At 43.0% G+C, this 27,978-nt stretch overlaps 2 protein-coding genes and 2 long non-coding RNA genes across 6 annotated transcripts; 3 read left to right on the top strand and 1 right to left on the bottom strand.

The window, feature by feature from the left end:
- Positions 1-214: 214 nt before the first annotated feature.
- Positions 215-2,922, top strand: LOC144058893 (uncharacterized). The gene is made up of 2 exons (XM_077577531.1): positions 215-805; positions 1,191-2,922. Exons 1-2 carry the CDS (start codon positions 682-684, stop codon positions 2,549-2,551), a joined length of 1,485 nt encoding a protein of 494 aa, XP_077433657.1. The 5' UTR covers positions 215-681; the 3' UTR covers positions 2,552-2,922.
- LOC144058925 (uncharacterized) lies at positions 2,837-12,586 on the bottom strand. Its single transcript, XR_013295520.1, has 2 exons — positions 12,509-12,586; positions 2,837-7,690 (listed from the first exon to the last, which is right to left on the bottom strand). It is a non-coding gene; the product is annotated as an uncharacterized LOC144058925 (long non-coding RNA).
- Positions 7,951-10,715, top strand: LOC144058931 (uncharacterized). The gene is made up of 3 exons (XR_013295521.1): positions 7,951-8,797; positions 8,883-8,954; positions 9,042-10,715. It is a non-coding gene; the product is annotated as an uncharacterized LOC144058931 (long non-coding RNA).
- An 8,883-nt stretch (positions 12,587-21,469) lies between the features above and the next one.
- LOC144058870 (uncharacterized) lies at positions 21,470-25,054 on the top strand. Of its 3 annotated transcripts, none has more exons than XM_077577495.1 (2): positions 21,470-21,563; positions 22,724-25,054. In XM_077577495.1, the coding sequence occupies exon 2, from the start codon at positions 23,053-23,055 to the stop codon at positions 24,823-24,825; it is 1,773 nt and encodes a 590-aa protein (XP_077433621.1). In that variant the 5' UTR covers positions 21,470-21,563; positions 22,724-23,052; the 3' UTR covers positions 24,826-25,054. The 3 variants fall into 3 exon arrangements, with proteins under 3 accessions (XP_077433621.1, XP_077433602.1, XP_077433611.1); XM_077577476.1 differs by lacking the exon at positions 21,470-21,563 and adding an exon at positions 21,751-22,321; XM_077577485.1 differs by lacking the exon at positions 21,470-21,563 and adding an exon at positions 22,177-22,645.
- The last annotated feature ends 2,924 nt before the right edge of the window (positions 25,055-27,978 follow it).

Below are 27,978 nucleotides of genomic sequence, written 5' to 3'. Positions count from 1 at the left end.
ACACGCACGCACGCACGCACACACACACACACACAGCTATATTTAGAGGTCATCAAACTGTTGTAACTCTTCAAGTTTTCGCTTCAGGAATACAGCTTTAATTTTAGTGTCTTAGTGTTCATGTTCGTGGATGCGCTGCGCTGATAAGCAATTTTTTTGAAGGAGCACGACTTTACAGCTTTAAAACAACGCTGTAAAGGTATTAAACGTGTTTCTTTTTCGTCCAAATGCAGTTTTAATGTGTCCCTTTTGTTCTCCTGAGAAATATATCGTTCAGCGTGATATTTTTGTTTATTATTACATTATGGTTTTCCTCGGCCAAGAGAATTGTCCAGCTGTAGTTGCCGTATGTTCCACGTGACGATGATACTCCGTTCCAGCCCGCTTTGGCGAAGAAACGCACGCTTTCGCGTTTCGCTATATGATCCTTCTTGATTTCGGACTGAATGGACTTAAACATCGACACTGTGCGTGCGTTGCTACTTTAGAGAAGTCTAAAATAATTACTACATTTCGTGTCTGCTTACATTCGTATCAGACAGTGCTCGTCGACATCTCTCGGCCCGGTTTAGCTTAGCTTAGCTTGCTAGCCACCACAAAAAAAGGAGACGCGTTTTGTTAGCGACTAATTGGCTCAGCAGACGCCAAGTGTGAGCAAAGAGTGTCGCCGATATCGTGAAAATGTGTGCTGCAACGAACGTGACGTGCGAAAAAGAGCTTTGTGGAGCACAGGAGGAGAACGAGCGACAACGTCAGCTGCTGGACGCTGTGCGCAAGCAGCCTCGTGTTGTGTTGAACAGAGCAGGTTTGTCGCTTGCTTAATCAATAGTTTTCAACAATATGTATTTATTTATTTTGAGAGGAATCTTCATCCGGCCACTGTGTTACCTTCCGTTTACAGTTTTTGTCTGTCGCTTTGGTACATTACTCAGATCTTAATTGAATTTCTCAGAACTGCTTTTTCCATTTTCACATCGCCGTGTCACTTGTACACAGCACAATTGCATTTTTTTTTAAACGAGCTGAGGCAAATCTGTTGTTTCTACACACATACATACACATCTATACACGTATACACGCGTACGTTTTCCCTGCTTTATTATTGCGCTCACGTGGCCCTTGTGATAATCTTAAATATAAAATACATAACCCCACAATAAAGTGAATTTACCAAACCTTGTGTCCCGCAGACGTCTGTGGAATATATCTTTGTTCTGAGCGGCAGAAGTCAGACTTCCCTGGCGTGAAAGAGGAGGACAACCTGGAGCCTCTCCAGGTTAAAGAAGAGGAGCAGCCACACCCTCCCAACATAAATAAAGAGCAGCTGCCGCTATACATTAAAGAGGAGGAGCAGGTGGAGGAGTTCACAGAGTTGCCCGGGATTGATGTCCATTTGAAGACTAAAGATGAATGTCTATATGAAAACAACAAAGGGGCGGAGCCTTCAAGCAGCAGCAGCTCAAGACAACTGATAACAACAGAAGATGAAGAGGACCACCGTGGAGGATCACAAGCAGACAGCCGGTTAGTTCTAATGTCAGATGCTGAAGACGCGCCACACTCTTCTCACACTGAAGACGAGCAGTCTGACGGCGACGTGACATGTAAAACTGGCAGCAAACGTTGGGAATGTTCTCTATGTAAAAAATCTTTTGGCAGCAACTTCTATTTGAGAAGACATATGATTAGCCACACTGGTGAAAAACCTTTTCCCTGCGCAGTTTGTGGCCGACGTTTCTCTTACAAAACAAGCTTAAAAGTGCACACAAGAACCCACACTGGAGAGAAGCCTTTTGCTTGCTCGGTTTGTGGTCAAAAGTTTGCTAGTGAGGGAAACTTAAGCCAACACACAAGAACCCACACTGGAGAGATGCCTTTTGCCTGCTCGGTTTGTGGTCAATGTTTTAATCGCAAAGAACTCGTAAAAGTGCACACAAGAACCCACACTGGAGAGAAGCCTTTTGCTTGCTCGGTTTGTGGTCAATGTTTTACTCAAAAAACACACTTAAAAATGCACACAAGAACCCACACTGGAGAGAAGCCTTTTGCTTGCTCAGTTTGTGGTCAAAGGTTTGCTAGTAAGGGAAACTTAAGCAAACACACAAGAACCCACACTGGAGAGAAGCCTTTTGCTTGCTCTGTTTGTGGTCAATGTTTTACTGATAGAGGAAACTTAAAAATACACACAAGAACCCACACTGGAGAGAAGCCTTTTGCGTGCTCGGTTTGTGGTCAAAGTTTTTCTCAAAAAATAAACTTAAAAGGGCACACAAGAACCCACACTGGAGAGAAGCCTTTTGCTTGCTCAGTTTGTGGTCAAAAGTTTGCTCACAAGGGACACTTAAGCCAACACACAAGAACCCACACTGGAGAGAAGCCTTTTGCTTGCTCGGTTTGTGGTCAATGTTTTACTGAAAGAAGAAACTTAAAAATACACACAAGAACCCACACTGGAGAGAAGCCTTTTGCCTGCTCCGTTTGTGGTCAAATATATTCAAGTAATGCCAACGCTAAGAGGCACAGGTGTGCTGGTGAGAATAGCCGTGATTAATGAAGCTTGATATGAACTCATTTATGGATTGACTTTTAAAATCACAGCAGCTCACCATTATCCCTACTTCCCATAAAGAGATACCCGTTTAGAAATAAACACTACCTGCATGATGCAGCAGAAAGTTTTGCGCTGAAGTCCGTGTAATGCTGACATGAAGTAATACCAATTCATCTGACAATGGATCTTAAACAAAAAAGGAAGGATAACACAAAATGGAATAGGTACTATCCTTTTATTTTGGGGGGATCAAATGAACTTAAAATGAACCATGTTGCAATGTCATCAAGTTACACCAGCAGTTTTATTTTTAATTCATCATTATGGCAAGAAGGGTTGTCGACACAGAAATAAATACTCACGCAAAAATACTGCCTTGTTGTGCTGTGTTTTTTTTTTATCGACCTTGTTAAATTTGAGCCAAACATCCTGCATTCACAACTCACAAGACTGGTTGGGCTACGATTAGCCTCCCTATGCCCCTGCTTTGTGTGTGTGTCTTGTTTTTGTTACACAGTGGGGCCCACCCGTCCATGTGGGGCCATTTTGCTGAGCCCCACAAGTTTAGACCTCTTTTTGAGGGTCAAGACATGGTTTTAGAGTTAAGGTTTGAATTGTGTTATGGTTGAGATTAGGGTAAGAAATAGGGGTAGGCAATAATTTTTGATGGTTGGGGTTATGGGGATGGGCTGGGAAATGCATTATGTCAATGAGATGGCCCCACAAAGACAGTAAAACAAACTTGTGTGTGCGTGTGTGTGCGTGTGTTTTGAGGAGAAACAGGACAGGCTGGCAGAGGGTTCGAAGCTTCAGCAGTGACAGTTTCACACTACTTCACGCTATTAGACTGCACATCTGCCAGGTTGACAACATGCACTGTCTGTGTGGAGCACCTGCACTATATAGCCTACATACTGAAAGAGGAATAAAATTATTTGTGCTCTTTGCGTGTTCCAAAACTTGAAGACAGATTTAATGTAAGAAAAAACACCTTTGTAAAAATGACTTTAATCTAACAGAGATCTCTGGACATCGTGACATGCTCCAAACATCACATAACAGGTGGAATTTCAGAGTGCCGAATGTGTCTCTTCCGCGTGTAAAATGGCTTCTTATAGTTAAAACCGACCGCCTCTCTTTCATTTGTAGACAAAACATACTCTCTTGGTACTTTTCCGTGAGCGATGGCAAAAACAAAGTCAGGGGTGCGTGTTCGAAACAGATTCTGTTCTCAAGGACCAAATGTGTTTTCCCACAGAGAAGGAACTTCTAGACCAAATAATATGTCCCAGCTTAAGGTCAAATTATACCGAGATCAACACCACCTGCTATCCACGTCCACAAAACATTTCGACAAGGTTAATATAAAGAATTAAAATGTTAACAATGTATAACAATGGTTAATATATGAAATGAAGTATTAAAAATGTTAATAATATCTAACAGTCCGCCCTTTGGGCTTATTTAAAATAAAGCCCAATAACTAAATATTTAAACATTTTTACACAAAGATTCCAGCAGGATTTGCATCATCGCATTGGCAGGTGCAACAGTAGAATAAAAGGAAAAAAAAACATTATTTTTAGCAAAAGAGGAGGTCAGTCATATGTCAAAACAATGTGATTCATTAAAAGATTTTTTTCAGTAAAATAAGCATATCATATATGAAGACAATGTGTTGTGATTATGTTAAAAAATTGTGGTGGGGATCTCAGAAAATAGAAAATTGGCATGACAGTCAGTATGAGAAAGAGTGTCATTATGTACGCAATTGGAGACGCGATTGAAGACTTGTTGTCGTTTGGGTTAGGGAAGTTTTTGTTGACGTTTGTCAGTTCCGTTTTCGTTCTTGCGTTTGTTTTTTTCAAACAGAGTCCTTCAGCTCTGCGATTGGCTGGCAACCTGTTCAGGTTGCACCCCGCCTACTACCCGAAGCCAGTTGGGATAGGCTCCAGTACCCTCACAATCCTTGTGAGGACAAGCGGTCAAGGAAATGGATGGATGGATGGATGGATCCTTCAGCTCTTTTAGAACCCACATCAACTGCCAGAGATGCAGGGTTTGATCACCGGGGTTTGTTTTCCCAAGGTGTGACTCATTCTTTGTGGAACGCCCCGGAAAAGGGACACACTCCTCCTATCTCCATTGGGTAATCCTCAGCTCGTCTGGTGGAAACTGGAAGCAGTTGAATGGTTTCTCAGTTGGTACGTCTGGTGGCACGCTCCTGAAGGTGTGGGTTGAGTAGAAGGCGGACCCCCGGCCGGTCTGATAGGCAAGATGTGGAACCAGGTGCCCCGTGGACTGGACCATATTGACCTTTTCTTCACCTCATCTGGGTGCAGAACATTTTCATTAGTCACTAATAAACATTTATTCACATCCCTTCTTTTTGAAAGAGCATCTGGTAGTGTTATTAGTTTGGAGTTAGTAAATGTTAGTAAAGTTCTGTAGGCCTGTCCTGTGGGGAAAAATTCTGTTTGTTGTGACATTCAATTAGGATCCAGCCTTTGGCTGACTTTAATGACCTAAGCACATTCATTAATGTAAAAATGAAAATCTTAGCCAATTCAAATCTGACGAGGCCAATTTTGTTTACAGAATATGATTATTGAAATGTTTTATTATAATATTTACTGTTATAGATATGGCATGAATGTGCTTCCAGCCATTAAATAAATGCAACTTTCGCCAACAAATAAAATCAAAAAATAACATCTAACCCCAGGGCCCCAGGGAAAAATAGAAATGGAACATATTCACCTTATTTTCGCCGTCTCTGCCAAAACTTACTCCTTCTCCATGGTCAAGGAAATCCCCAATTGTCCTCCTGTAAAATTCATTCTCACGGACTAGCTATAATTATCACATTAAGATTAACTTTTAATTTTATATTTATTTAATTCAACATGGACTGTTTGTGTCCTTCGCGATGATATACCCAGACCGACCAATAATTCCCCCATCTGAAAAAAATCGACTTAGAAAATTTTTCAGACTCTAATAATATACAAGTTCTGCAGTAAATAAATTTTGCTTGCTTTTTTGTTTAAAAAGAGGGGAAATTTTTTTAATTTAACCAGTAAATTCAACAATGCGCCCCAAGCAACTATTCAAATTTCAAAAGAAAATTTGGAAAATATTAAAAGACTAAATTCAATAAGCGTAAAATATAATAATTAAGATTGAAATAAATTTTATCTTATCTTTATTCACATTAGCTGTTTTTAATTTCTGAAACCACACGAAATTTACTTGTATTATCTTTTGTACTATAAAAATATTGTAGCTTAAGCCAATGAATTTTTACAAAGAATCTCAGTTTTCAGCCAATCCATCAATTATTATTAATACATAAAGTTGCCCTTGATTTTAATATTTTACCATTAAGCTTGCTAGTCCCCCTTTTGTTGATGTTTGTCCAAAAAGCTGACTGTTTTAAAATAGACAGAGATAAACAAATCAGATCAAATCAAAATAAACATCAAAAGTTTTAAAATATAATAAATCTGTGTGTATAGAGTGTTGTCAATCAGTTCGTTATATTTACGAAATGTTTTACTGTAAATGTTATCACCTTATATCTGCAGGGATGTGATTTTTCCGCTAATTCGCGGAATTCCGCTTTTTTTTATCTCCCCCCCAAAAAAAAAAAATTCCAATTTTTTTTTTTTTTTAGTAGTTCATTGTGTATGCACATGACTCCGACAGATAACATCTTCTGCTATAACAAAGACATTTGTGGTATGCTCTAATATGAGTTACTTTTCATTTGGTCATGATACAATTATTTGTTCATGAAATTTGAACTCTTCAACATTATTTATGTGTTAACTTAGTAATCACATTAGTTAGATATGATGATATTCTCAGTGATAGTTTTTAAAAGCAAAGGCAGTCCAATGTTTTTGAATGTGACTGATTTTGAGTTGACTAAAACTGCCATTTTATATGGGATAGTTCAATATACATTGAAAATTTATGCTGTTGTTTTGTCTATTTCTTTGTCATGTGAGTGCATTGAAAGTACTTAAAAACACGGAAAACCCATGAGCTCCGGGGGGCTTTGGACCTAGCTGGGTGCCAGCGGCCCCCAGACCCCCGGCTAAATTTTCAGATAATTTCACTTTGGTCAAATCACATCCCTGTATCTGTCAAAAATATAGAGTGCAGTGTAAACAGTCAGTATCACATCATATGGTCTGGTATCACTAACTCAAGGAAACATTGTTGGTGGGGGCTGAGTCACCAGCGTAGTGGAGCAGTTTTTCACAGGACAGTTCGGGATGCAGGAATGCATTAAGGAAGTTTGTGCATTGTGTGCATTGAAGCAGTTTTTCATTTAAGACTTTTGCATGTGAGTTCAGGGTGCAGTCATTGTGGAAACTTTCCACCAGGTGGCGCCAGGAACCTCTGCTGTCCATCAGTTGGTGGCAGGCACAGCAGGTGGAGTGCTGATCAGGGGATGGCCGCACCAAGTCCCTCTGCTGGTGGTAGCATTTGCGGTTTCTTTGTTGGTGGGGGTTTTGTTTTAATGACATCTGTGTCCCGCTTGTATCGGTCCAGTTGACCTTGTTTTGAAATAATGACCCAGACAAATGACCCTCACTCGACTGAAAACATTAAAATCTGCCCCAACAGTATTTAGGTTATAACATGTCAGTAAATAGTCAAAAAAAAAACAAAATCCTCCTTTATTTCAAAAAAATTAAAAATTTCAATTTTTTTTTATTTAAAAAAAAATAAAAAATATTAAAATATTAAAACAATAAAAGTTTATAATTAAATAATTGCTAATTATATTTCAATATTTGTTATGGTTTACAATATTTAATTTAATATGTTTTGCATACCTTCATAAGTAATACTTAAGATAAGAAAGGATAGCTTTGCTCTAAAAATTTACGAATATAATACAGAGTCAATTAACCAGTGTGTAGTTTTTAATTAATATTTCTCAATGAAGGCCGCAGCCCGCCTAGTCAGCCTTTGGTCAAACATCAAGGTAGAAATTATTTTTAATTACATAGCACCTCAAATTATGTCAAAAATGTTATCCTCCCAGATGGCTCCCCCATGGAATGGAATGGTCTGTCCAGTCTTCCAGGACTCGCAAGGCATGCTCCAAATTCTGAAATGGGACTTCAAATGTCGAATTCAAAGGTTAAATATATTCAGGAGAGATTAAAATTATTCTTCTACTTATAAACATGGGAAAAGCCCCTTTTTTAAATTATAATATATTACTTCACCCCCCGGACCGGAATATGGCATTTGTTGGGAATTGGAATTCTCTCTTTAACTCTTTCACTGCCACTGACGTTTAAAGACGTCAAGTAAAAACCTACGCTTCACTGCCAATGACGTCAAAAGACGTCATCCAATGATTTTTTTTTTTTTTTTTGAAACGGGTAGAGGAAACCCTCCCGCATGTCTGGTCAAAGTTTCAAGTCTGTCTGTTGTGCCTAAGGACTATTTTTGGCCCCTAGAGGGCAGCGATGACTCTCTTTTGACAAGATCGGGTGGGGCGTCAGTAGTATAAAAGGCCAGGCGGGGCTAGAGCGTCGAGGAGTAGGCGAGAGTTGAGAAGAGACGAAAAATGGCGACCGACGGTAAGAAGCAGACCACGCTTGATCGATTTTTTGGAAAAGGAGACGCATCAACCAGTGCTAAAGTGCACCATTATGATGACCGCGATGATGATGGTGATAAGGAGGTTGACGCCGAAGCTGCAGCGTTGACGCGGCGGCAGCTTCGTTCACGTCCTCAGGCCTCAGAGGCTAGCGGTGCTAGCGCCGGAAAACGTCGTGCACGACCGAGCACTTCTGCACGCGAGGACGTTCAATCCGACGAAGGTGATGATGATGGCGACAATGAGGTTGATGCCGAAGTTGCAGCGTTGACGCGGCGGCAGCTTCGACCGCGTGTTAAGGCCTCGGAGGCTAGCGGTGCTAGCGCCGGAAAACGTGGTGCACGACCGAGCACTTCTCCGCACGAGGACGTTCAATCGGACGACGACGAAGAGTATCCTGAGTCCGATGGATATTCTTCGGAGGAGTGGGTACAGTCTGACCACGGAGAAAGTGATTCGGACAGTATTTCATCCGCAGAAGACGTCGAAGGTAAGCACAAACTTGCTATGAGATACTTTTCTAGCACGCTGCTAGCACCTCGTGTAACGTGAATGTGCATTCATAGATCGTGGATCGTGCTCACAGCGACGTCCCACTGCAAAGACGACAAAGAGAGGTATAAAAAAAGTGTTTTCAATACACCGCAACAACAAAAGAAAACGCTCTTTCGATATTATTGTAATTGTATATATTTCTTTCAGCTGCAGCTCAGAGTGACGCTCCTCGGAGTGAGCAGAATAAAGGTCCATCAACCAGTGGATCCAAGAAAAAACGTAAATATATATATTTATATATATATATATATTGCATCACACTGATCTAAAATGAATATTATATGATATTGAAATGTATATTTGCAGATCCCCAAAAATCTGGCTGGCATGAAGCAGGCTGGCAGCCAAACTCCTTCCCCTTCACTGTGGAGCCAGGACCAAGAGGTGCCGCAGCAGAGCTGAATTCAACCCGGCCAGTTGACTTCCTGCAGCTCTTCATCACAGACGAACTTCTGCAGCACATTGCTGATCAGACAAACTTATTTGCACGTCAGTCAATGCAAAAACGGGCTGAAAGTCTGCCACACTGCAGGAGTCGTGCTTGGAAGCCAGTGTCTGTGTCTGAGCTCAAAACATTTTTTGCACTCCAATTCCTTACTGGGTATATAAACAAGCCCAGTATCGAAATGTATTGGACTCAGGACGAAATAGAGACGACACCATTCTTCAGTCGCGCAATGCCTCGAAACCGCTTCCAGCTCATCTGGAGTTTCCTGCACTTCAACGACAACGAGACGGCACACAGTTCAGACGACAAACTATTTAAAATTCGTCCTGTGTTCAATCACGTTGTAAACAAGTTCAAGGAACTGTTTCAACCGGGCAAGAATATTTGTATTGATGAGGGAATGATGAGTTTCCAGGGACGTCTTTCGTTCAAAGTGTACAACCCCCAAAAGCCGGTCAAATATGGGATCAAATCATATATTTTGTGTGACTCCCAAACCGGCTATTGTTTCAATATGCAACCTTATGTTGGCATTAGTTGTTCTCTCCCCGATACAGTGTTCAACTTACTGGATCGTCTGCCAGGAAATGGGTACACACTATTCATGGACAATTTTTATAACTCTATTGCTTTGTGTGAACGTCTCCTGGCAGCGCGCACCAATGTTTGTGGAACGCTGAGGAAGAACAGGGGTGAACCCAGTGAGATAACGTGCCTAACCAACACTGGCCTTGGGGTGGGGGGGAAACTGGTAAGGCACAACACAAATGTTTTAATTGTGGCATGGCAGGACAAACGTTTGTTGAGGATGGTGACAACGTTTCACAAAGATGAAATGCGGACAGTGGAGGTGTGGCGGAAGGCACAAAAAAAAAAAGTGCCTTTCGAAAAACCAATTTGTGTTGTGGACTACAATTCCAAGATGAATGGAGTGGACAAGATGGATCAAAACATCTCGTACCACCCATTCACACGGAAAACATTGAAGTGGCACAAAAAGTTTGTTTCGTATCTGTTCCAAATATGCATGTTCAATGCTTACATATTGTACAAAAAAAAAAATGGGACGAGTCAACCTTTTTTAGAGTTCATCCAGCAGGTGGTGAGAGGGTGGCTGTTGCCACAAGACCAGGAGGAAGTTGGGATGGAAGAGCATGAGGAAGCCAGACAAAGTACCAGGTCACCGTATTTTGATCCTGAAAGCCGACTTGATGGTAACATGGCCAAACACACGCTGGAACACATGCCTGCTACTTCCCGGAAAAAAAAGCCAGCAAGAAGGTGTCGGGTCTGCATGCGAAGGGGCATTCGCAGTGAGACAAAGCTGTGGTGCAAATCTTGCAGTGTCCCCTTGCACGCAGGCGAGTGTTACACTGTTTACCACACAAAAGTGAAATTTATGTAGTTCAAACATCCACACAATTGTAAATAATCACACATGCACTGTTGTACACCTTTGTAAATAGTTTGTCAAATTGTTAGTTTTCTATGTAAATAAACTGTTTTTTTTGTTATAAAAAAAGACTTTTTCATTGTTGGTGGTACTGTTTTATAGAAGTAAAGCACTATTTAGGTGTTTGTGGCATCATTCATGGACAAAAAGAAGTGTACAATTCACTGAAGTGCATGAAATAACATCGTTTCACAAAAAGCCGTTTTTCTCCACTTTTTGTTTCAAAACAGAGAATTTCGGTGAAAGTTACCATTTTCTATTGTTGATTACTGAAGAACGGAATAAGCTAGAAACAAACTTTTTTTTTCTGATGAAAGATGAGAGTCCAATCTTTCATTTGGTAGTATGTGTGTTTTCATAGTCCAAACACAACATTTTCTGTGGACCTTGAAAGATCACTCAAAATGCTTAAATCGGCTGGCAGTGGGGACAACCCGTTTCGGAAAACGTCTGGCAGTGAAAGAGTTAATGGGTGTGGCTCCTGATTCTGAAAAGATATTCAAAATTAAATAATGTTCTCGCACACGAGAAAAACTATGAGGGAAATACAATCAACTTATAACAAAACATTCTACATTAGTTGCCATTCAAATTATTCGTTTTTTAATTAATTATTATTATTATTAAAATAAGAAAAATATGGCTGAAATATGTCATCTAATAACAATCCAAAAAGTTAAATATATATTTTCTTATTAAACTGCAAAAGCAGATTAACAATCGTACAATTAACATCTTTCTTTTATAAAAATATTATAGTACCTTTTCACATTAGTTGATTTGCTCTTGGCATTTTTAATTTGAAAAGGGTGACACCTGGCGGTCAAAATGAGTCACAACAACTATAATTTCCAAATGACTCGCGTCATTAATTTATAAAAGGGTAACACCTGGCGGTCAGCCAGAGTCATAGCAACTACAATCAGTCTTAAAGTTTTTTGTTCAATAAGCGTATGAAATGCATCAAAATTTTACAATATCTTAACACTATACCTCTCTATGTTATTTGTGTATTAATATTCGTTCGTTTTATATCAAACATAATTTTAGATATGACGTATTTGCACTTGTGAAGCCAGATTAAGTATTCAACATTAGTGCTTAAGAAATTTATATAAGGGGCTTATAAAATCAGTTACGGCAACAATTTATGTAATGTCGTTCAATTATTTAACGCAGACGCTTGCGGTTTTAGCGTTAGAAATTTTATTAGTAATTTTACCGTCTAATTAATTTATCCCGTTTAGCGTTTATTAACCATTTTCATTTATTTTATTATGTAAATTTGTATTATACAGCTGTTTTATTTGCAAAGCAACATTTCAGCATTAATCATTATTTAATACACTTTTAAGGCTACGTCCCCTTTTTCCTCTATATAAAAATTACATATTATTTATAACACTTTTAATGAGCGGTCGTCATCTACGCACATTCAAAGTTAAATTGCCTCCATTAAAACCAACGAACAAATGACATATCTTATTAGAATAAACTAACCTTTTCCACAATATAATCAAGTCCCGTCGTTCGATATTAAATAGATTTTATGTCATTATTTAACGGTAATATCTAATCCGGAAACTTTAGTTCCGTCTAGCGGAAGTTCTATCAGGTAAAATCATTTAGTCCTTCAGAATAAAAGCACACCGTAGCCCCATCATTATTACTTTATTAAAGTTATATAAATGGTTATAACTTCACAAAAATACCTAAAGCTAGTATTCTAGCATTATTCATCATCTTATCCAAAAATACACGATTATGTCTCGCTTTTGTTCCACTCGAAGAAACCACATATACAACCCGTACTTCACGTCGAACGCCCGGCGGCGCAAGCCTCAACGTCCCCCATCAATAAAATTAATTTACCGTAGATTATAACGGCGCCGAAAGATTTATTCCACTGCAATCGTGAACCCAGTTGTGCAATTCTTTTTTATCTCTTGCCCTTGTTCCGTAGGTAAAAACTCCGTTAACAACTGCGCATGCGCTCTCACTTGTTTCATAGCGTCATCCCTTCTCGCTTAACGGAAGCTCATTTGGGTCAAACAATTCTGTTTCGCGTTCAAAAAGAGCGTCCTTAATTTCTATTAATTATTGACTCCCGTATTTTATAACTTATTATATTATATTATATTATATTATATTATATTATATTATATTATATTATATTGTAGTTAAGTCGTATTAACATTTATAAATGAAGTGACGTCTCACTTATAACAGAATTAGTCAACAACATATCTCATCGCGGCTCCTTTAACGTCTGACTATTCTACCAAATACCAAACATACAAATAACACACAACAAATATCATGATCTCCCCTCAAAATAATAAATACTGCTTTTAATCAATCACGAAGCAGTCTCTCGACTAATATAGTCTGTTCACAATTATTCGATTCAATTGTGCAGAAACCCCTCGTAACGTTACGTACCAATCTCTGGTAATATATCCTCATCTGCGCATTCATATTTCTGTTGTCTTTCAGCTGAACAGACTTGTCCATGAATATTCATATCTAATCATCCAAGGACCTCGCGATTGATCTCAAAACGGCGTATCAACTCCGCTTTCTGTCAACCTGACTACCAACGCTGAATAAATAAATGTTCAAGGATCTTTACGATGCCAATCAGGGCAGTACTATTCCGCTGTCTCAGTCGTAGTATTCCCGAAATTTTATCCAAGAACCTCTCGTTTTTTAATAATAAAAAACTGTTTTCCTTGCACAAGGACCTTTAAGAACAAATCATCCAAGTGCCTCTCGTCTGCATGAACAAAACCGTTTTCCTATTCAGCTTTTATTATACAAGGAATTTATGTCTATCCTCCATGTATCTCTCGTCTTGTAAAAACATAGAAATGTTCCTCAAAACTGACTACAAAACAAAGCAATTGCGTACAATTCAACGTCTTTTATTATACAAGGAACTTATGTCAATCCTCCATGTATCTCTCGTCTTGTAAAAACATAGAAATGTTTCTCAAAACTGACTACAAAACGATCGCGTACAATTCAATGTGACAGCATTTTATAAATAATGCTACGTCACCACATGTGTATACTTCAAATACCGTGGTAAAATCCAAAATCTGGGACCTCGTGTCCAACCAAACGACTTCAAAACTTAACACTATTTTCTTACATAAATTCCATCTTCAATATAATTTTGCAAGACGAATTTAATAGCCGCAGCGTTCTCAAACAGACAGAACTCCTAAAACGTGGATAAAGTGTCCACTTACCATGATTAATGTGGCCGGGAGCTCTATTCGTCTGTGAACGCCCCGCTGCAAAACGTCGATCACGTCGGGGTCACCAATTTGAAAGAGGAATAAAATTATTTGTCCTCTTTGCGTGTTCCAAAACTTGAAGACAGATTTAATGTAAGAAAAAACACCTTTGCAAAAATGACTTTAAGCGTGTAAAATGGCTTCTTATAGTTAAAACCGACCGCCTCTCTTTCATTTGTAGACAAAGCATACTCTCTTGGTACTTTTCCGTGAGCGATGGCGAAAACAAAGTCAGGGGTGCGTGTTCGAAACAGATTCTGTTCTCAAGGACCAAATGTGTTTTCCCACAGAGAAGGAACTTCTAGACCAAATAATATGTCCCAGCTTAAGGTCAAATTATACCGAGATCAACACCACCTGCTATCCACGTCCACAAAACATTTCGACAAGGTTAATATAAAGAATTAAAATGTTAACAATGTATAACAATGGTTAATATATGAAATGAAGTATTAAAAATGTTAATAATATCTAACAATACACACTCACTCACACCCATTCTTTAAATACACATAGCCTACCGTATACTGCATCTGTACAGGCTATAAATATACATGTATTTGCATATACATTAGGGGTGCAACTAAAAATTAATCTAAAAGTAGTTTAATCTGTTGATAATTTTTTTGATGAATCGATAAATGTGATTTATGTTTTGTTTCCATCCCTCTATTAAAATAAAAGGGCATTTTCAAATTGACAGTTGAGAAAATGCACTAATATAAATTGATCATGATTAATTGACTGGTTGGTCTATTAGTTTCCCAAAGCAAAAGCAGATATTTGAAAATGTCTTACTTGATTAAACATACACATCGTCAGATTTTATGGAGTTCTATTAGACATCAGTGAATATTTATTATTGAGAGGCTGAAATCAGGACAGTTTTAAGTAAATAAGTCCTCATTATAATTAACTCATTTACTGCCATGAATTCATAAAAAAAAAAAGATTAAGAATTAGGGGCGACCGGCGATTAATATTTTTATTGTAATTAATCACATGACTTCACTAGTTAACTTACGATTAATCACAAATTCTATAGCTGTTCCAAATGTACAATAAACAAATCTAGGTTTTCATACTCTTGTTAACAAAAGTGGAAAACAATGTTAAACTAATAGTTCAAATTATTTTTTGACATCTGTAGCCATCAATGGCAATGAATGAATAAAAAAAAAATTTGAGAAGAGAACATTATTAAAAATTTGGGGCGTCAGGTGATTAAAATTTGTAATCATAATTAATTGCATTAATTCACTAGTTAACTCACAATTAAACACACATTTTATATCTGTTATAAATGTATAAAAAAAATAAACTAATAGAAATAGTTAAAATGAATTTTTTACGTCTATAGTCGTCCATGGCAGTGAATGAGTTAATTGATTATCAAAAATAGTTGTGAATTCGTTTGATAATCGATTAGTTAACTGTTGCACCTCGAGAAACCCTGACATCTTAATAAATCAGTGTCAGGTTTGATCATTCTTTTACCATTTTACTCAAATTAAATGTATTTATTCTAAGATTTTTTTGTCATCAATCAGTCATTGCCATTAATATAGAATTCGTGTGCGCTACCTTAAACTAACAATTTGTTGACATGCTTGTGTTGAGGGAGGGCGGAATGACGCCTTGTTGATTTAGGACGTCTCGTGGAAGTAAGATGTCAGACTACAGTACTCAGGAACTAGTTTGTGCAGCGGCGTATGAATACCTCGTCACGTGGCACAAGAAGAGACACTCCGTTACCGCTGTATTGTTTTATAAGTGTTTATCTATTTTTACTGATTTTATTACTGTATTGATTTGATTTTTTTTTGTATCAGGGACAGTACATATTAATAAACATTTCAGTAAATATGCCAGAATTAGCCAAAAGGATATTTTTCATCTGCAGTCACGAGACAGATCGTAATGTCACCCTCGTATAATGCACAACAATAACAGTACATTCACGAAAATACTATTCAAATGTGTAATTTACTTTATTATTATTATTATTGTGAGCTTTCTTTCTCTGTAAAAGCTTGCCTGTATTTGAGAGTTCTGAATTTCTGGAAAATACTGTGAAAGCAAGCTTACAGCTCCAGTTGTTTATGACATTGTATTTGTTGAGCCCACATTGTTCTTCAAAACATTACAATTTCAAATAATACGGTAAACTCAAATGAAAGTGTTGAACGAACTCTGATATGATATTCTGATATATAATATATAACATTTTATGAGAGAAAGGAACAGTTTGATGGTGGAACACAAGTAAAGATGGACAATCTGGTTTCCTGATCCAAAAAATAAATTAAATTAAAAAATATATATATACATATATATATATATATATATATATATATATATATATATATATATATATATATGTATATAAACAAAGCCTACTTAGAAAATTGGTTTATTTACAAATGTACAGATTATACTTCAGGTAGGATAAGTATAATAATCATTTAAAAGACAGTTCAGTCATTTATTTTGGAAGAATACATTTATTTTCTGTTGTCCCAGTTTAGTCCTGTGGGTGCCAGCAATGTGCGTTACAGTGGTTGATAATACAATTTTTAAAAAACTAAGAAACAATGCCACGTGGAAATTAGTTAACCCACGGAAACCCATGTATAATTGTACCAAAACCAACCAGCACACGCTCATGCGCCTCTTTTTCTAATCAGTTAATTACATGCATTATTTAAAATGAAAAAAATAATAACATAGTGATTAATCTGCGTTAATACATGATTCATGCGATAATGTTTTGTGATGAATTAAGTAGTTAACGCTTTAACTTTGACAGCACTACTTTTAACTGTATTGATTTCACTTTATAGATGCTATCGTACATGAAGGCGTTACCTGCTGAGCCCACTTGATTTAAGTTGCTAACCAAAATCATTGACACATGAATTTGGTCTTTCCGACTGATGGAGGGAGGAGACTTATGAAATGTTGTAAATATGTTTCCTGAACACTGTTAAAGACACTGCTACTACTCGACTTTCTTTGCTGATTGGCTGCTATACAATAAAGCATGTGGCGGCCTTTTTGTCTAAATCATAAATGTCCAAATATGGGCCCTTGCCATGTAAAAAAAAAAAAAACTACACTGCTTTTGCGTGATACCCGACACAAATACATAAACAGTCCCAGCAACCACTGTCACTCAGGATGAAACCATGGGAGCATCTGAAGTAGAAGAGGAAGTCAGAGCTGACTAACGCTAACCAATCAGAAGCTAGAATACTTTGGGTAAATGTCCGGCAACAGCAGATTTTACTATTCTATTTAGCTACGTATGCAATAAATGACTAAATGTTCTTATGTGTACTACATAGTGTCATGTTTATTTCTAGTCATGTTTAGTTCCTGTCACGTTTAGCTTCTGTTTTCCTTGTGTGTTCCCCTTGTCTTGTCATTTCCTGTTTTCGTTTACGGATTATTTTGACACCGGGTCATGTCACCCCTCCTCACCTGGGTCTCCGCCGTGTTCACCACTCCGGTCCCCATCGTGTGCACCTCATAGCCCCCCGTTACCGCCACGTCAAGACATAGTTCCCCCTTCACCTGGTTCCGTACCCACTCCCGTTAGTTTTCGTCACGTTCCTTCACTCTCGGTATCCTCGGGTTCTAGTCTCCCTATTGCTCCTCACTCCCCATGGTGGCAGGCTGATGAGGCTCCAGCTCCGCAGCTTCAAGTCCCCGAGCCACGCCTGCCGTACCTTCAAGTCTCCGAACCTCGTCGGCCGAGGGCCCAAGTCCCCAAACCACGCCCGTCGAAGCCTCAGGTCTCCGAGCCACATCGGCCGTCGGAGCCTCAGGTCTCCGAGCCACGTCGGCCGTCGGAGCCCCAGGTCTCCGAGCCACGTCTGCCGTCGGAGCCCCAGGTCTCCGAGCCACGTCGGCCGTCGGAGCCCCAGGTCTCCGAGCCACGTCGGCCGTCGGAGCCCCAGGTCTCCGAGCCAGGTCGGCCGTCGGAGCCCCAGGTCTCCGAGCCACGTCGGCTGCGGCAGGCCCGGGTTCCCGTGCCGGCTCCGCGGCAGGCCCAGGACTCCGTGCCGGCTCCGCGGCAGCCCCCGGTTCCCGTGCCGGCTCCGCGGCAGCTCCCGGACTCCGTGCCGGCTCCGCGGCAGCGCCCGGTCCCCGTGCCGGCTCCGCGGCAGCTCCCGGACTCCGTGCCGGCTCCGCGGCAGCCCCAGGACTCCGTGCCGGTTCCGCGGAAGTCCCAAGTCCCTGAACCACGTCAGCCGAAGTCCAAAGTCCCCGAACCACGTCAGCCAAAGTCCAAAGTCCCCGAACCACGTCAGCCGAAGTCCAAAGTCCCCGAACCACGTCAGCCGAAGTCCCAAGTCCACGAACCACGTCAGCCGAGGTCCCAAGTCCCCGAACCACGTCAGCCGAGGTCCCAGGTCCCCGAACCACGTCAGCCGATGTCCCAGGTCTCCGAGCCACGTCGGCCGTCGGAGCCTCAGGTCTCCGAGCCACGTCGGCCGTCGGAGCCTCAGGTCTCCGAGCCACGTCTGCCGTCGGAGCCTCAGGGCTCCGAGCCACGTCTGCCGTCGCAGCCTCAGGGCTCCGAGCCACGTCTGCCGTCGCAGCCTATGGTCTCCGAGCCACGTCTGCCGCCGCAGCCCCAGGACTCCGTGCCGACTCCGCGGCAGCCCCAGGACTCCGTGCCGACTCCGCGGCAGCCCCAGGATTCCATGCCGAATCCGCGGCATCCCCAGGATTCCGGGTCAGCTCCGCGGCAGCTCCAGGATTCCAGATCAGCTCCGCGGCAGCTCCCGGTCCCAGTGCCGGCTCCGCGGCAGCCCCAAGTTCCCGTCCCGGCTCCGCGGCAGCCCCAGGTTCCCGTGCCGGCTCCGCGGCAGCCCCAGGATTCCGTGCCGGCTCCGCGGCAGCCCCAGGATTCCGGATCAGCTCCACAGCAGCTCCCGGTCCCAGTACCGGCTCCGCGTCAACCCCAAGTTCCCGTGCCGGCTCCGCGTCAGCTCCATGTTCCTGTACCGACTCCGCGGCAGCCCCAGGATTCCGGATCAGCTCCCGGTGCCAGTACCGGCTCCGCGGCAGCCCCAGGTTCCCGTCCCGGCTCCGCGGTAGCCCCAGGTTCCCGTCCCGGCTCCGCGGCAGCCCCAGGTTCCCGTCCCGGCTCCGCGGCAGCCCCCGGTTCCCGTGCCGGCTCCGCGGCAGCCCCCGGTTCCCGTGCCGGCTCCGCGGCAGCCCTCGGTTCCCGTGCCGGCTCCGCGGCAGCCCCCGGTCCCCGTGCCGGCTCCGCGGCAGCTCCAGGACTCCGTGCCGGCTCCGCGGCAGCTCCCGGTCCCCGCGCCGGCTCCGCGGCAGCTCCCGGTCCCCGCGCCTCGTCGGCAGCCTCAGGTTCCCGCGCCGGCTCCGCGGCACCTCCCGGTTCCCGCGCCTCGTCTGCCTCGTCAGCCTCAGGTCCTCGCGCCTCGTCGGCCGCCTCCACGGCGGCCTCAGGTCCTCGCGTCTCGTCGGCCGCCTACACGGCGGCCTCAAGTCCTCGCGCCTCGTCGGCCGCCTCCACGGCAGCCTCAGGACCCCGGGCGTCCTCGCCACTGCAGCCTCGGGCCTCCTGGCTTCGGCCGCTCTCGTGCTGGGTCTCTTCGCCTCTTCCATTGCGGCGTCAGGCCCATGGGGGTGGACAGGAGATGTTCATCCCACGGCCGTCCTGTTCCGGTGTGGCGTCCGGGGCGCCCTCCAGATCGGCACCGCCGGGCTCCCATCGTCTGGCGTCCGGGACGTCCCCCGGACTAGTCCTGAGGGATGTGCCAGGTTCCCGCCTCCGCGCCCCCTCCGCCCGCCCTGTTTTTGAACTTTTTAAAAGGGACGTCTGGAAGCCGTCCCTCGACGGAGGGGTTCTGTCATGTTTATTTCTAGTCATGTTTAGTTCCTGTCACGTTTAGCTTCTGTTTTCCTTGTGTGTTCCCCTTGTCTTGTCATTTCCTGTTTTAGTTTGAAAGTTGACTCCTGATTGTTTCCACCTGTGTCCCCATTACCCTCATGTGTCATCCAATCAGTGCCCTCAGCCAGGTGTGTCTTGTTATGTCATTAGTGTTGGTGTATTTAGTCAGGTGTCTCCCCCCTGTCTGTGTCGGTTCATTGTTGCTGTTGTTGTAAGTCTTTCTCCACGTCACGCTGTCCTTTTTTGCCTTGTCAGGAACCATGTCATGCTGTTAGATTTGCCTAAATTGTTTAGCCATGTTTAGATTCATGTTTTGTTAGTTCAATTTATTTTGTACTTTGAAGATAGCTTTTTTGATTAGAAATTAAAACCTTTTTTCTTGGACTACACCTCGGCCTCCTTGCTCTGCCTTCCCGCATCTGGGTCCTAAAGCCCCACCTTACTGACACATAGTTCGGGAATAGACATGCCTATGCATGTCTATTCCCGCTAATTTAATTCTGGATTTTTTCCCTCTGTGTGTCGGCCTTTTTATCGCCTGCAGTAGCCAACACTTCAAAGTGTGACTGCTTATTTTGATGTGGTTGGTCTCTGCTAGCGCAATTACCATCTCCTTATTTGGAAGCCCGACAGAAAAGCATTGGCGCTGCATATATTTCTTTCCCGCCCAGGTTTCTGTTTCTCCCCCCTCATAAATGTGCCGCGTTCTCGCAGATTCCACGCGTCACGTTCCAAACCTGCTAGTTTTCCCCCACACAGTTCTGCTACTTTAGAATGTCACTATTTGACTGCTTTTACTCACATTATTGCATTTGGGCATAGCCATAATACCATCGTGTTTGCCTGACCTTTGCCATCCAGCACAATCCTGTTAGACATTTCGTCGCTTCCTGCTGCTTTGCTGTGGAGTGTGTTGACATTATTAACATTTTTAATTCTTTATTTCATATTTTAACCATGTTGAAATGTTTTATGGATGTGTAGAGCAGGTGAAATAATGTTGAACTGTTTGTGAGAGAGAACACACTCACACACAGTTCCCATTACTACCATCAGGAGCTGTCAAGTTAAATCTGTTGACAGAGATTTTGTATTGGGAAAAAAGTACGAACTGGTACACTGAAGAATATGTTGTGTCTAAAAAGATGAAGACAGGTGCAAACTGTGTACTGAGATTCTCTTTTCTTCTCTGTTTTTCTTCTGTTTTGTAATATTGTGAGAAGCAATCGTTTTTCTTATTCATGGGAGGAGAAAAAGGCGTTTTTCTACAGACTGGGGTGTATAAAGAGCTCTCTCTCTCAAGGGAGTTGGCACACGCACTCTTTGGATTGGCACAATTATTACGTGATATTCAATATGTGTGACCAGAGATCTCTGTGATAAATCATCCTTGCAAGGAGCCTTTCTCGCAAAGAAGTCTAATCTCCAATTTTTTGGACACGCAAATGATGACAAATTATATCATCATTTAACAAGTGCCAATAATGGCACTTTCTTTTTCATACATTAATGAATAATTCCATCGGTTACAGCGATTGTATCATATTGTGCTTGTTATTCAATATTTGGTTAAAAACGTTTTCCCTTTTTGAATAGCTGCTTGTGATATGGGAAGAGCGAAGTCGCCGACCTCAGGCTTCAACGTCTTGCGCGGACGGGCATGTGTGGGCTATCGGCTATACAGTCATATGTTCAGGCCAGTATTTTTATTTATTTTTTGGGCAACATTCGGCGGGCGTGTTGGCATTCAGCGCGCATCACTACAGAAATGCCTCGGTGCTGTTTGCAGGGCATCAAACAGTGGCACAATCAACACCAGTTCTCTTGTGTGTTGATTGCAAATGGCACACATCCTACACGTGTTTCTTTTTCGTCCAAATGCAGTTTTAATGTGTCCCTTTTGTTCTCCTGGTAAATATATCGTTCAGCGTGCTATTTTTGTTTATTATTACATCATGGTTTTCCCCGGCCATGAGATTTGTCCAGCTGGAGTTGCCGTATGTTCCACGTGACGATGATACTCCGTTCCAGCCCGCTTTGGCGTCGACACGCACGCTTACGCGCTTCGCTGTATGATCCTTCTTGATTTCGGACTGAATGGACTTAAACATCGACACTGTGCGTGCGTGGCTACTTTAGAGAAGTCTAAAATAATTACTACATTTCGTGTCTGCTTACATTCGTATCAGACAGTGCTCGTCGACATCTCTCGGCCTGGTTTAGCTTAGCTTAGCTTGCTAGCCACCACAAAAAAAGGAGACGCGTTTTGTTAGCGACTAATTGGCTCAGCAGACGCCAAGTGTGAGCAAAGTATCGCCGATATCGTGAAAATGTGTGCTGCAACGAACGTGACGTGCGAAAAAGAGCTTTGTGGAGCACAGGAGGAGAACGAGCGACAACGTCAGCTGCTGGACGCTGTGCGCAAGCAGCCTCGTGTTGTGTTGAACAGAGCAGGTTTGTCGCTTGCTTAATCAATAGTTTTCAACAATATGTATTTATTTATTTTGAGAGGAATCTTCATCTGGCCACTGTGTTACCTTGCGTTTACAGTTTTTGTCTGTCGCTTTGGTACATTACTCAGATCTTAATTGAATTTCTCAGAACTGCTTTTTCCATTTTCACATCGCTATGTCACTTGTACACAGCACTAAGCAATTGCAATTTTTATTTTTTATTTTTTTTAACACATGCTGAGGCAAATCTGTTGTTTCTATACACTATACACTATACACACGTACGTTTTCCCGGCTTTGTTGTTATTGCGCTCACGTGGCCCAGGTGATAATCTTAAATATAAAATACATCACCCCACAATAAAGTGAATTTACCAAACCTTGTGTCTCTTGTGTCCCGCAGACGTCTGTGAAATATATCTTTGTTCTGAGCGGCAGGAGTTAGACTTCCCTGGGGTGAGAGAGGAGGACAACCTGGAGCCTCTCCAGGTTAAAGAAGAGGAGCAGCCACACCCTCCCAACATAAATAAAGAGGAGCAGCTGCCACTATGCATTAAAGAGGAGTTCACAGAGTTGCCCGGGACTGATGTCCATTTGAAGACTAAAGATGAATGTCTATATGAAAACAACAAAGGGGCGGAGCCTTCAAGCAGCAGCTCAAGACAACTGATAACAACAGAAGATGATGAGGACCACCGTGGAGGATCACAAGCAGACAGCCGGTTAGCTCTAATGTCAGATGCTGAAGACGCGTCACACTCTTCTCACACTGAAGACGAGCAGTCTGACGGTGACGTGACATGTAAAACTGGCAGCAAACGTTGGGAATGTTCTCTATGTAAAAAATCATTTGGCAGCAACTTTCATTTGAGAAGACATATGATTAGCCACACTGGTGAAAAACCTTTTCCCTGCTCAGTTTGTGGCCGACGTTTCTCTTACAAAACAAGCTTAAAATTGCACACAAGAACCCACACTGGAGAGAATTCTTTTGCCTGCTCGGTTTGTGGTCAATGTTTTAATCGCAAAGAACTCTTAAAAGTGCACACAAGAACCCACACCGGAGAGAAGCCTTTTGCTTGCTCAGTTTGTGGTCAAAGTTTTGCTCACAGAACAACTTTAAAAAATCACACAAGAACCCACACTGGAGAGAAGCCTTTTGCTTGCTCAGTTTGTGGTCAAAAGTTTGCTCAAAAGGGAAACTTAAGCCAACACACAAGAACCCACACTGGACAGAAGCCTTTTGCTTGCTCGGTTTGTGGTCAATGTTTTACTCAAATAATAACTTTAAAAAATCACACAAGAACACACACTGGAGAGAAGCCTTTTGCTTGCTCGGTTTGTGGTCAATGTTTTACTCAAATAACAACTTTAAAAACTCACACAAGAACCCACACTGGAGAGAAGCCTTTTGCCTGCTCCGTTTGTGGTAAAAAGTTTGCCTGCAGGCGCAGCTTAAGCCAACACACAAGAACCCACACTGGAGAGAAGCCTTTTGCCTGCTCCGTTTGTGGTAAAAAGTTTGCCTGCAAGGGCAGCTTAAGCAAACACACAAGAACACATACTGGAGAGAAGCCTTTTGCTTGCTCGGTTTGTGGTCAATGTTTTACTGATAGAAGAAACTTAAAAATACACACAATAATCCACACTGGAGAGAAGCCTTTTGCTTGCTCGGTTTGTGGTCAAAGTTTTTTTCAAAAAATAAACTTAAAAAGGCACACAAGAACCCACACTGGAGAGAAGCCTTTTGCTTGCTCGGTTTGTGGTCAATGTTTTATTGATAGAAGAAACTTAAAAATACACACAATAATCCACACTGGAGAGAAGCCTTTTGTTTGCTCGGTTTGTGGTCAACGTTTTACTCAAAGTATAACTTTAAAAAATCACACAAGAACACATACTGGAGAGAAGCCTTTTGCTTGCTCGGTTTGTGGTCAATGTTTTACTGAAAGAAGAAACTTAAAAATACACACAAGAACCCACACTGGAGAGATGCCTTTTGCCTGCTCGGTTTGTGGTCAATGTTTTAATCGCAAAGAACTCTTAAAAGGGCACACAAGAACCCACACTGGAGAGAAGCCTTTTGCTTGCTCGGTTTGTGGTCAAAGTTTTTCTCAAAAAATAAACTTAAAAAGGCACACAAGAACCCACACTGGAGAGAAGCCTTTTGTTTGCTCGGTTTGTGGTCAAAGTTTTACTCAAAGAATAACTTTAAAAAATCACACAAGAACACATACTGGAGAGAAGCCTTTTGCTTGCTTGGTTTGTGGTCAATGTTTTACTGAAAGAAGAAACTTAAAAATACACACAAGAACCCACACTGGAGAGAAGCCTTTTGCTTGCTCGGTTTGTGGTCAAAGTTTCTCTGACAGGCGAAAATTAAAAAGGCACACAATAACACACACTGGAGAGAAGCCTTTTGCCTGCTCCGTTTGTGGTCAAATATATTCAAGTAATGTCAACGCTAAGAGGCACAGGTGTGCCGGTGAGAATAGCCGTGATTAATGAGGCCTGATATGAACTCATTTATGGATTGACTTTTAAAATGGTGCAGAAATGCTGTCTACCGCTGAATGAACGAAGGATCTGTGTACTTGTATTGTATTTGTCTTGACTTAACCCTGTTATATGCGTATATTTCTTCTTCATGTGCCAGGTCTGCTACAGACATCAGTGATCATGGCCCTCCATGCCTCTTTATCATGCGTTTTCCTAATAAACTCGCTAATGGGGTTCTTCTTCCGTGTTGCAAAGTTATTTAAGTTGTCTGTATATTTTGCAGCCTTCTGTTTTTTTACTCCACATATCTTGCCATGATATTATTTGCAGAAATATACCTATAGTAGGCTGCAATTACTTTGTATAAGGGCAAACAATTCTTTAAATGATTCACACAGTTAAAAATATGATAAAGAAACAAATTCCAACACTTCAGGGTACGCTCCAACCGCCTGGCTTAGCTAAAGATATTACCAAGCTTTCTCCGACAACAACAAAAAAACTTTCAAAAATATATAAGTTACTTTCATATACGGATAAAATGTCTTTACCCATCTTAAAATGGGAGACAGACTTGTCTATAGCTCCGGAATCTGACTTTTGGATTCAAGTTTGTGAAAATGCATTTAAAATGACAAAACACACAAATTTACAACTTATCCAATACAAAATAATCCATAGAACATACATTACTCAATATATGATGAAGAAAATGGGCCTCTCCGACTCCGACATTTGTCTCCAGTGTTTACAAAACACTACAGACACTTATTTTCATGCTTTATGGTTATGCACCCCGGTTATGTATTTCTGGACTAAAGTCTTAGAAAAACTTTCCGCTATCTTGGACTATAGGATACCTTTATCTCCAAACTTGTGTTTGCTAGGTGACCTAACAACAACTGACCTACCACATAAACAATTTCAATCTACACTTGTAGCCCTTACTATCGCTAAAAAAACAATTCTTGTTAACTGGAAAAATAAACAAACTCTGAATATCGACCAATGGTCTAACCTCCTCATAAATCACATTTTAATGGAAAAAATATCGGCCTCAAATAAAAAACAAATATCAAAATTCATAGAAATATGGTCTACGTATATAGAATATTTTAACCTAATTCTGGTTATTTAATTCTGCCTGTTAGCGAGAGCCACCACATCGTGATAACTTACATTGATGTCTCTGCATTTGGCAGTTTGTTACTAATGGTTGTGTTTTTATAGTCAGGAACCCAGTTGCTGTCAACAGGATCGAGCAGATTCACCTCCAATGGGCACTAAAGGCTAATATTCGGACTCACTGCATGCCAGGGGACTAACTCTACAGGTGCTGTCCCCCCTGGCTGGGCGTGGGCGCGTCTGCCCCTCTGTTGGCTGCTGGGTGGCGGCTGCGTCTTGGTCGTTCCCTGGGTCTCGTGGTGGGTGCTGTGTTGCGGGGCTCTCCTTGGTGTCCGGGGCGGCGCCGCCCCGGCGCGGTCCGTCGCTCTGGGTCCGGCGACGCGGGTCGGGGCCTGTGGGCCGCCGGGGTGCAACTGGGGGGGGGGCATCGGTTGGGGCGGCCGCGGTATGGAGCAGTGCTGCGGTCGCCTGTTCGGGGATGCGGCCCGTCCTCCGGTGCCCCCATCTCCCCTTCTGCCCCTGGTGTTCCGTCCCTCCGCGTGGTGGGGTGGGCGCGGGTGCCCTCTCCGCTCCGCTGCCCGGCCCCCTCTTCGGCGCGGATGCCTGGGTGCGGTGTGTCCCCGGGGTCGGGGGCTGGGGGGCTGTCGGTTGGTGGGGGTGGGGGTGGGGGCGGGGGCGGCTTGGTTGGTGGGGTGGTGGTGGTGGGGGTGCCGGGGTTGGGGGGGGTTTGTCTGGGGATTTGGGGACCTGGGGGCGGTTGGGGCTGGGTTGGGGTGGGTGGCGGGGGTGGGGGGCGTGGGTTGTGGGCCGGTGGGGTGCCTGGTGGGCCTGCAGTGCCCCGTCCTTCTGCGTTGGGTTGGGGGCGCGGGCCGCGTTGGGGTGGGGGGCGCTCCTGCTCCGGGGTTTGCTCTCCGGCCGGTGGCCCCTGCGGGGCCCGGGGGTCGTCCTTTGGCGCGGCCGCGGCCTGGGGGGCCCTGAGGTGTTGCGCTTGCTCTGTCCTGGCGGGGGTCGACGGCTCCCCTCTTTGGTGGAGATTTTCATGCATGCTAGATCCACCACACCAGCATCTATCGAGACTCAGACACAATTTGTTTCTCCCTCAGGTCATTGATTCGGTGGAGGCTGGTGTCTGTGGATCTCACTCTGCTTCGTCTGTCCTGTCTACCTTTCCTCAGTTTCTCCTTTGGGCCCTTGAGGTTTCCCTGATTTGTTGGAGTTTGGATGTCTCTGGGGTTGGTGAAGGTTAGTGGCCCGGTGGGTGGTGTCTGGTCGGTGCTGGGCTTCGCTTTTCTTTCTTTTCTTTGGTCCCCCTTCGGGTCTCCTGGCGGCCCCACGACTCTGGCTGGATTTTGTAGTTATGGTCAAATGGGTATTGTTCTTCTTGAGTTTGGGGGACTTCTTCCTGGTATTGTTTTGCAGTGTCAGTGATCTTCCAGGTGATGGTGGAATCGGACATGGCAAAAACTGAATCCCACCCCTCCCCATATTTCATCCCGTCCCACTCTCGTTGAATCCCTGCATACCACTGTGGTGTTGGATATGCGCTTCCAGTCACCAGTGTAGTAGTATCGAAGTACCCCATACTACAGGGAGTGCACCTGCTTCTGAGTCCTTCTAGGGGCACCACAAGATCTACAGTTCCAGGGGCCTGTGGGGAGCAGACGGTGTAGGCGTACTCGAGGGTTTTGGGGTTCAGCCAAGTTGGACACTGTAAACGTGACGCTTCAGGGCCCCAGATTTGCATTTTTATCTTCGTGGCGCTTGTGGTGATGGTTAGCCACAGGCAAAGTCCAAACAATGTCTGAAAAAGGGTCATCTTCTCCTTTGTTCTTCTTCTTTTTGACAAGAATCAGGGGGTAATCCCTTATCTGAGTTCGGTGACCTTTTTGCAGTGACTCTGGTGGATCCACGTCTCTCTCTCAGCGATTTTGAGAGCGGTGGGTGTGGTCAGGAGAACAACGAATGGGCCGTCCCAGCGTGGGCTCGACCATGTTTTCCTTTTTATCACCTTCACCAACACCAGGTCACCCGGGG

The sequence above is a fragment of the Vanacampus margaritifer genome, chromosome 1 (genome assembly GCF_051991255.1).
Source record: "Vanacampus margaritifer isolate UIUO_Vmar chromosome 1, RoL_Vmar_1.0, whole genome shotgun sequence".
Lineage (NCBI taxonomy): Eukaryota > Metazoa > Chordata > Actinopteri > Syngnathiformes > Syngnathidae > Vanacampus > Vanacampus margaritifer.
The sequence above is the reverse complement of the archived record's forward strand: the minus strand, read 5'-3'. Positions and strand labels throughout refer to the sequence as shown.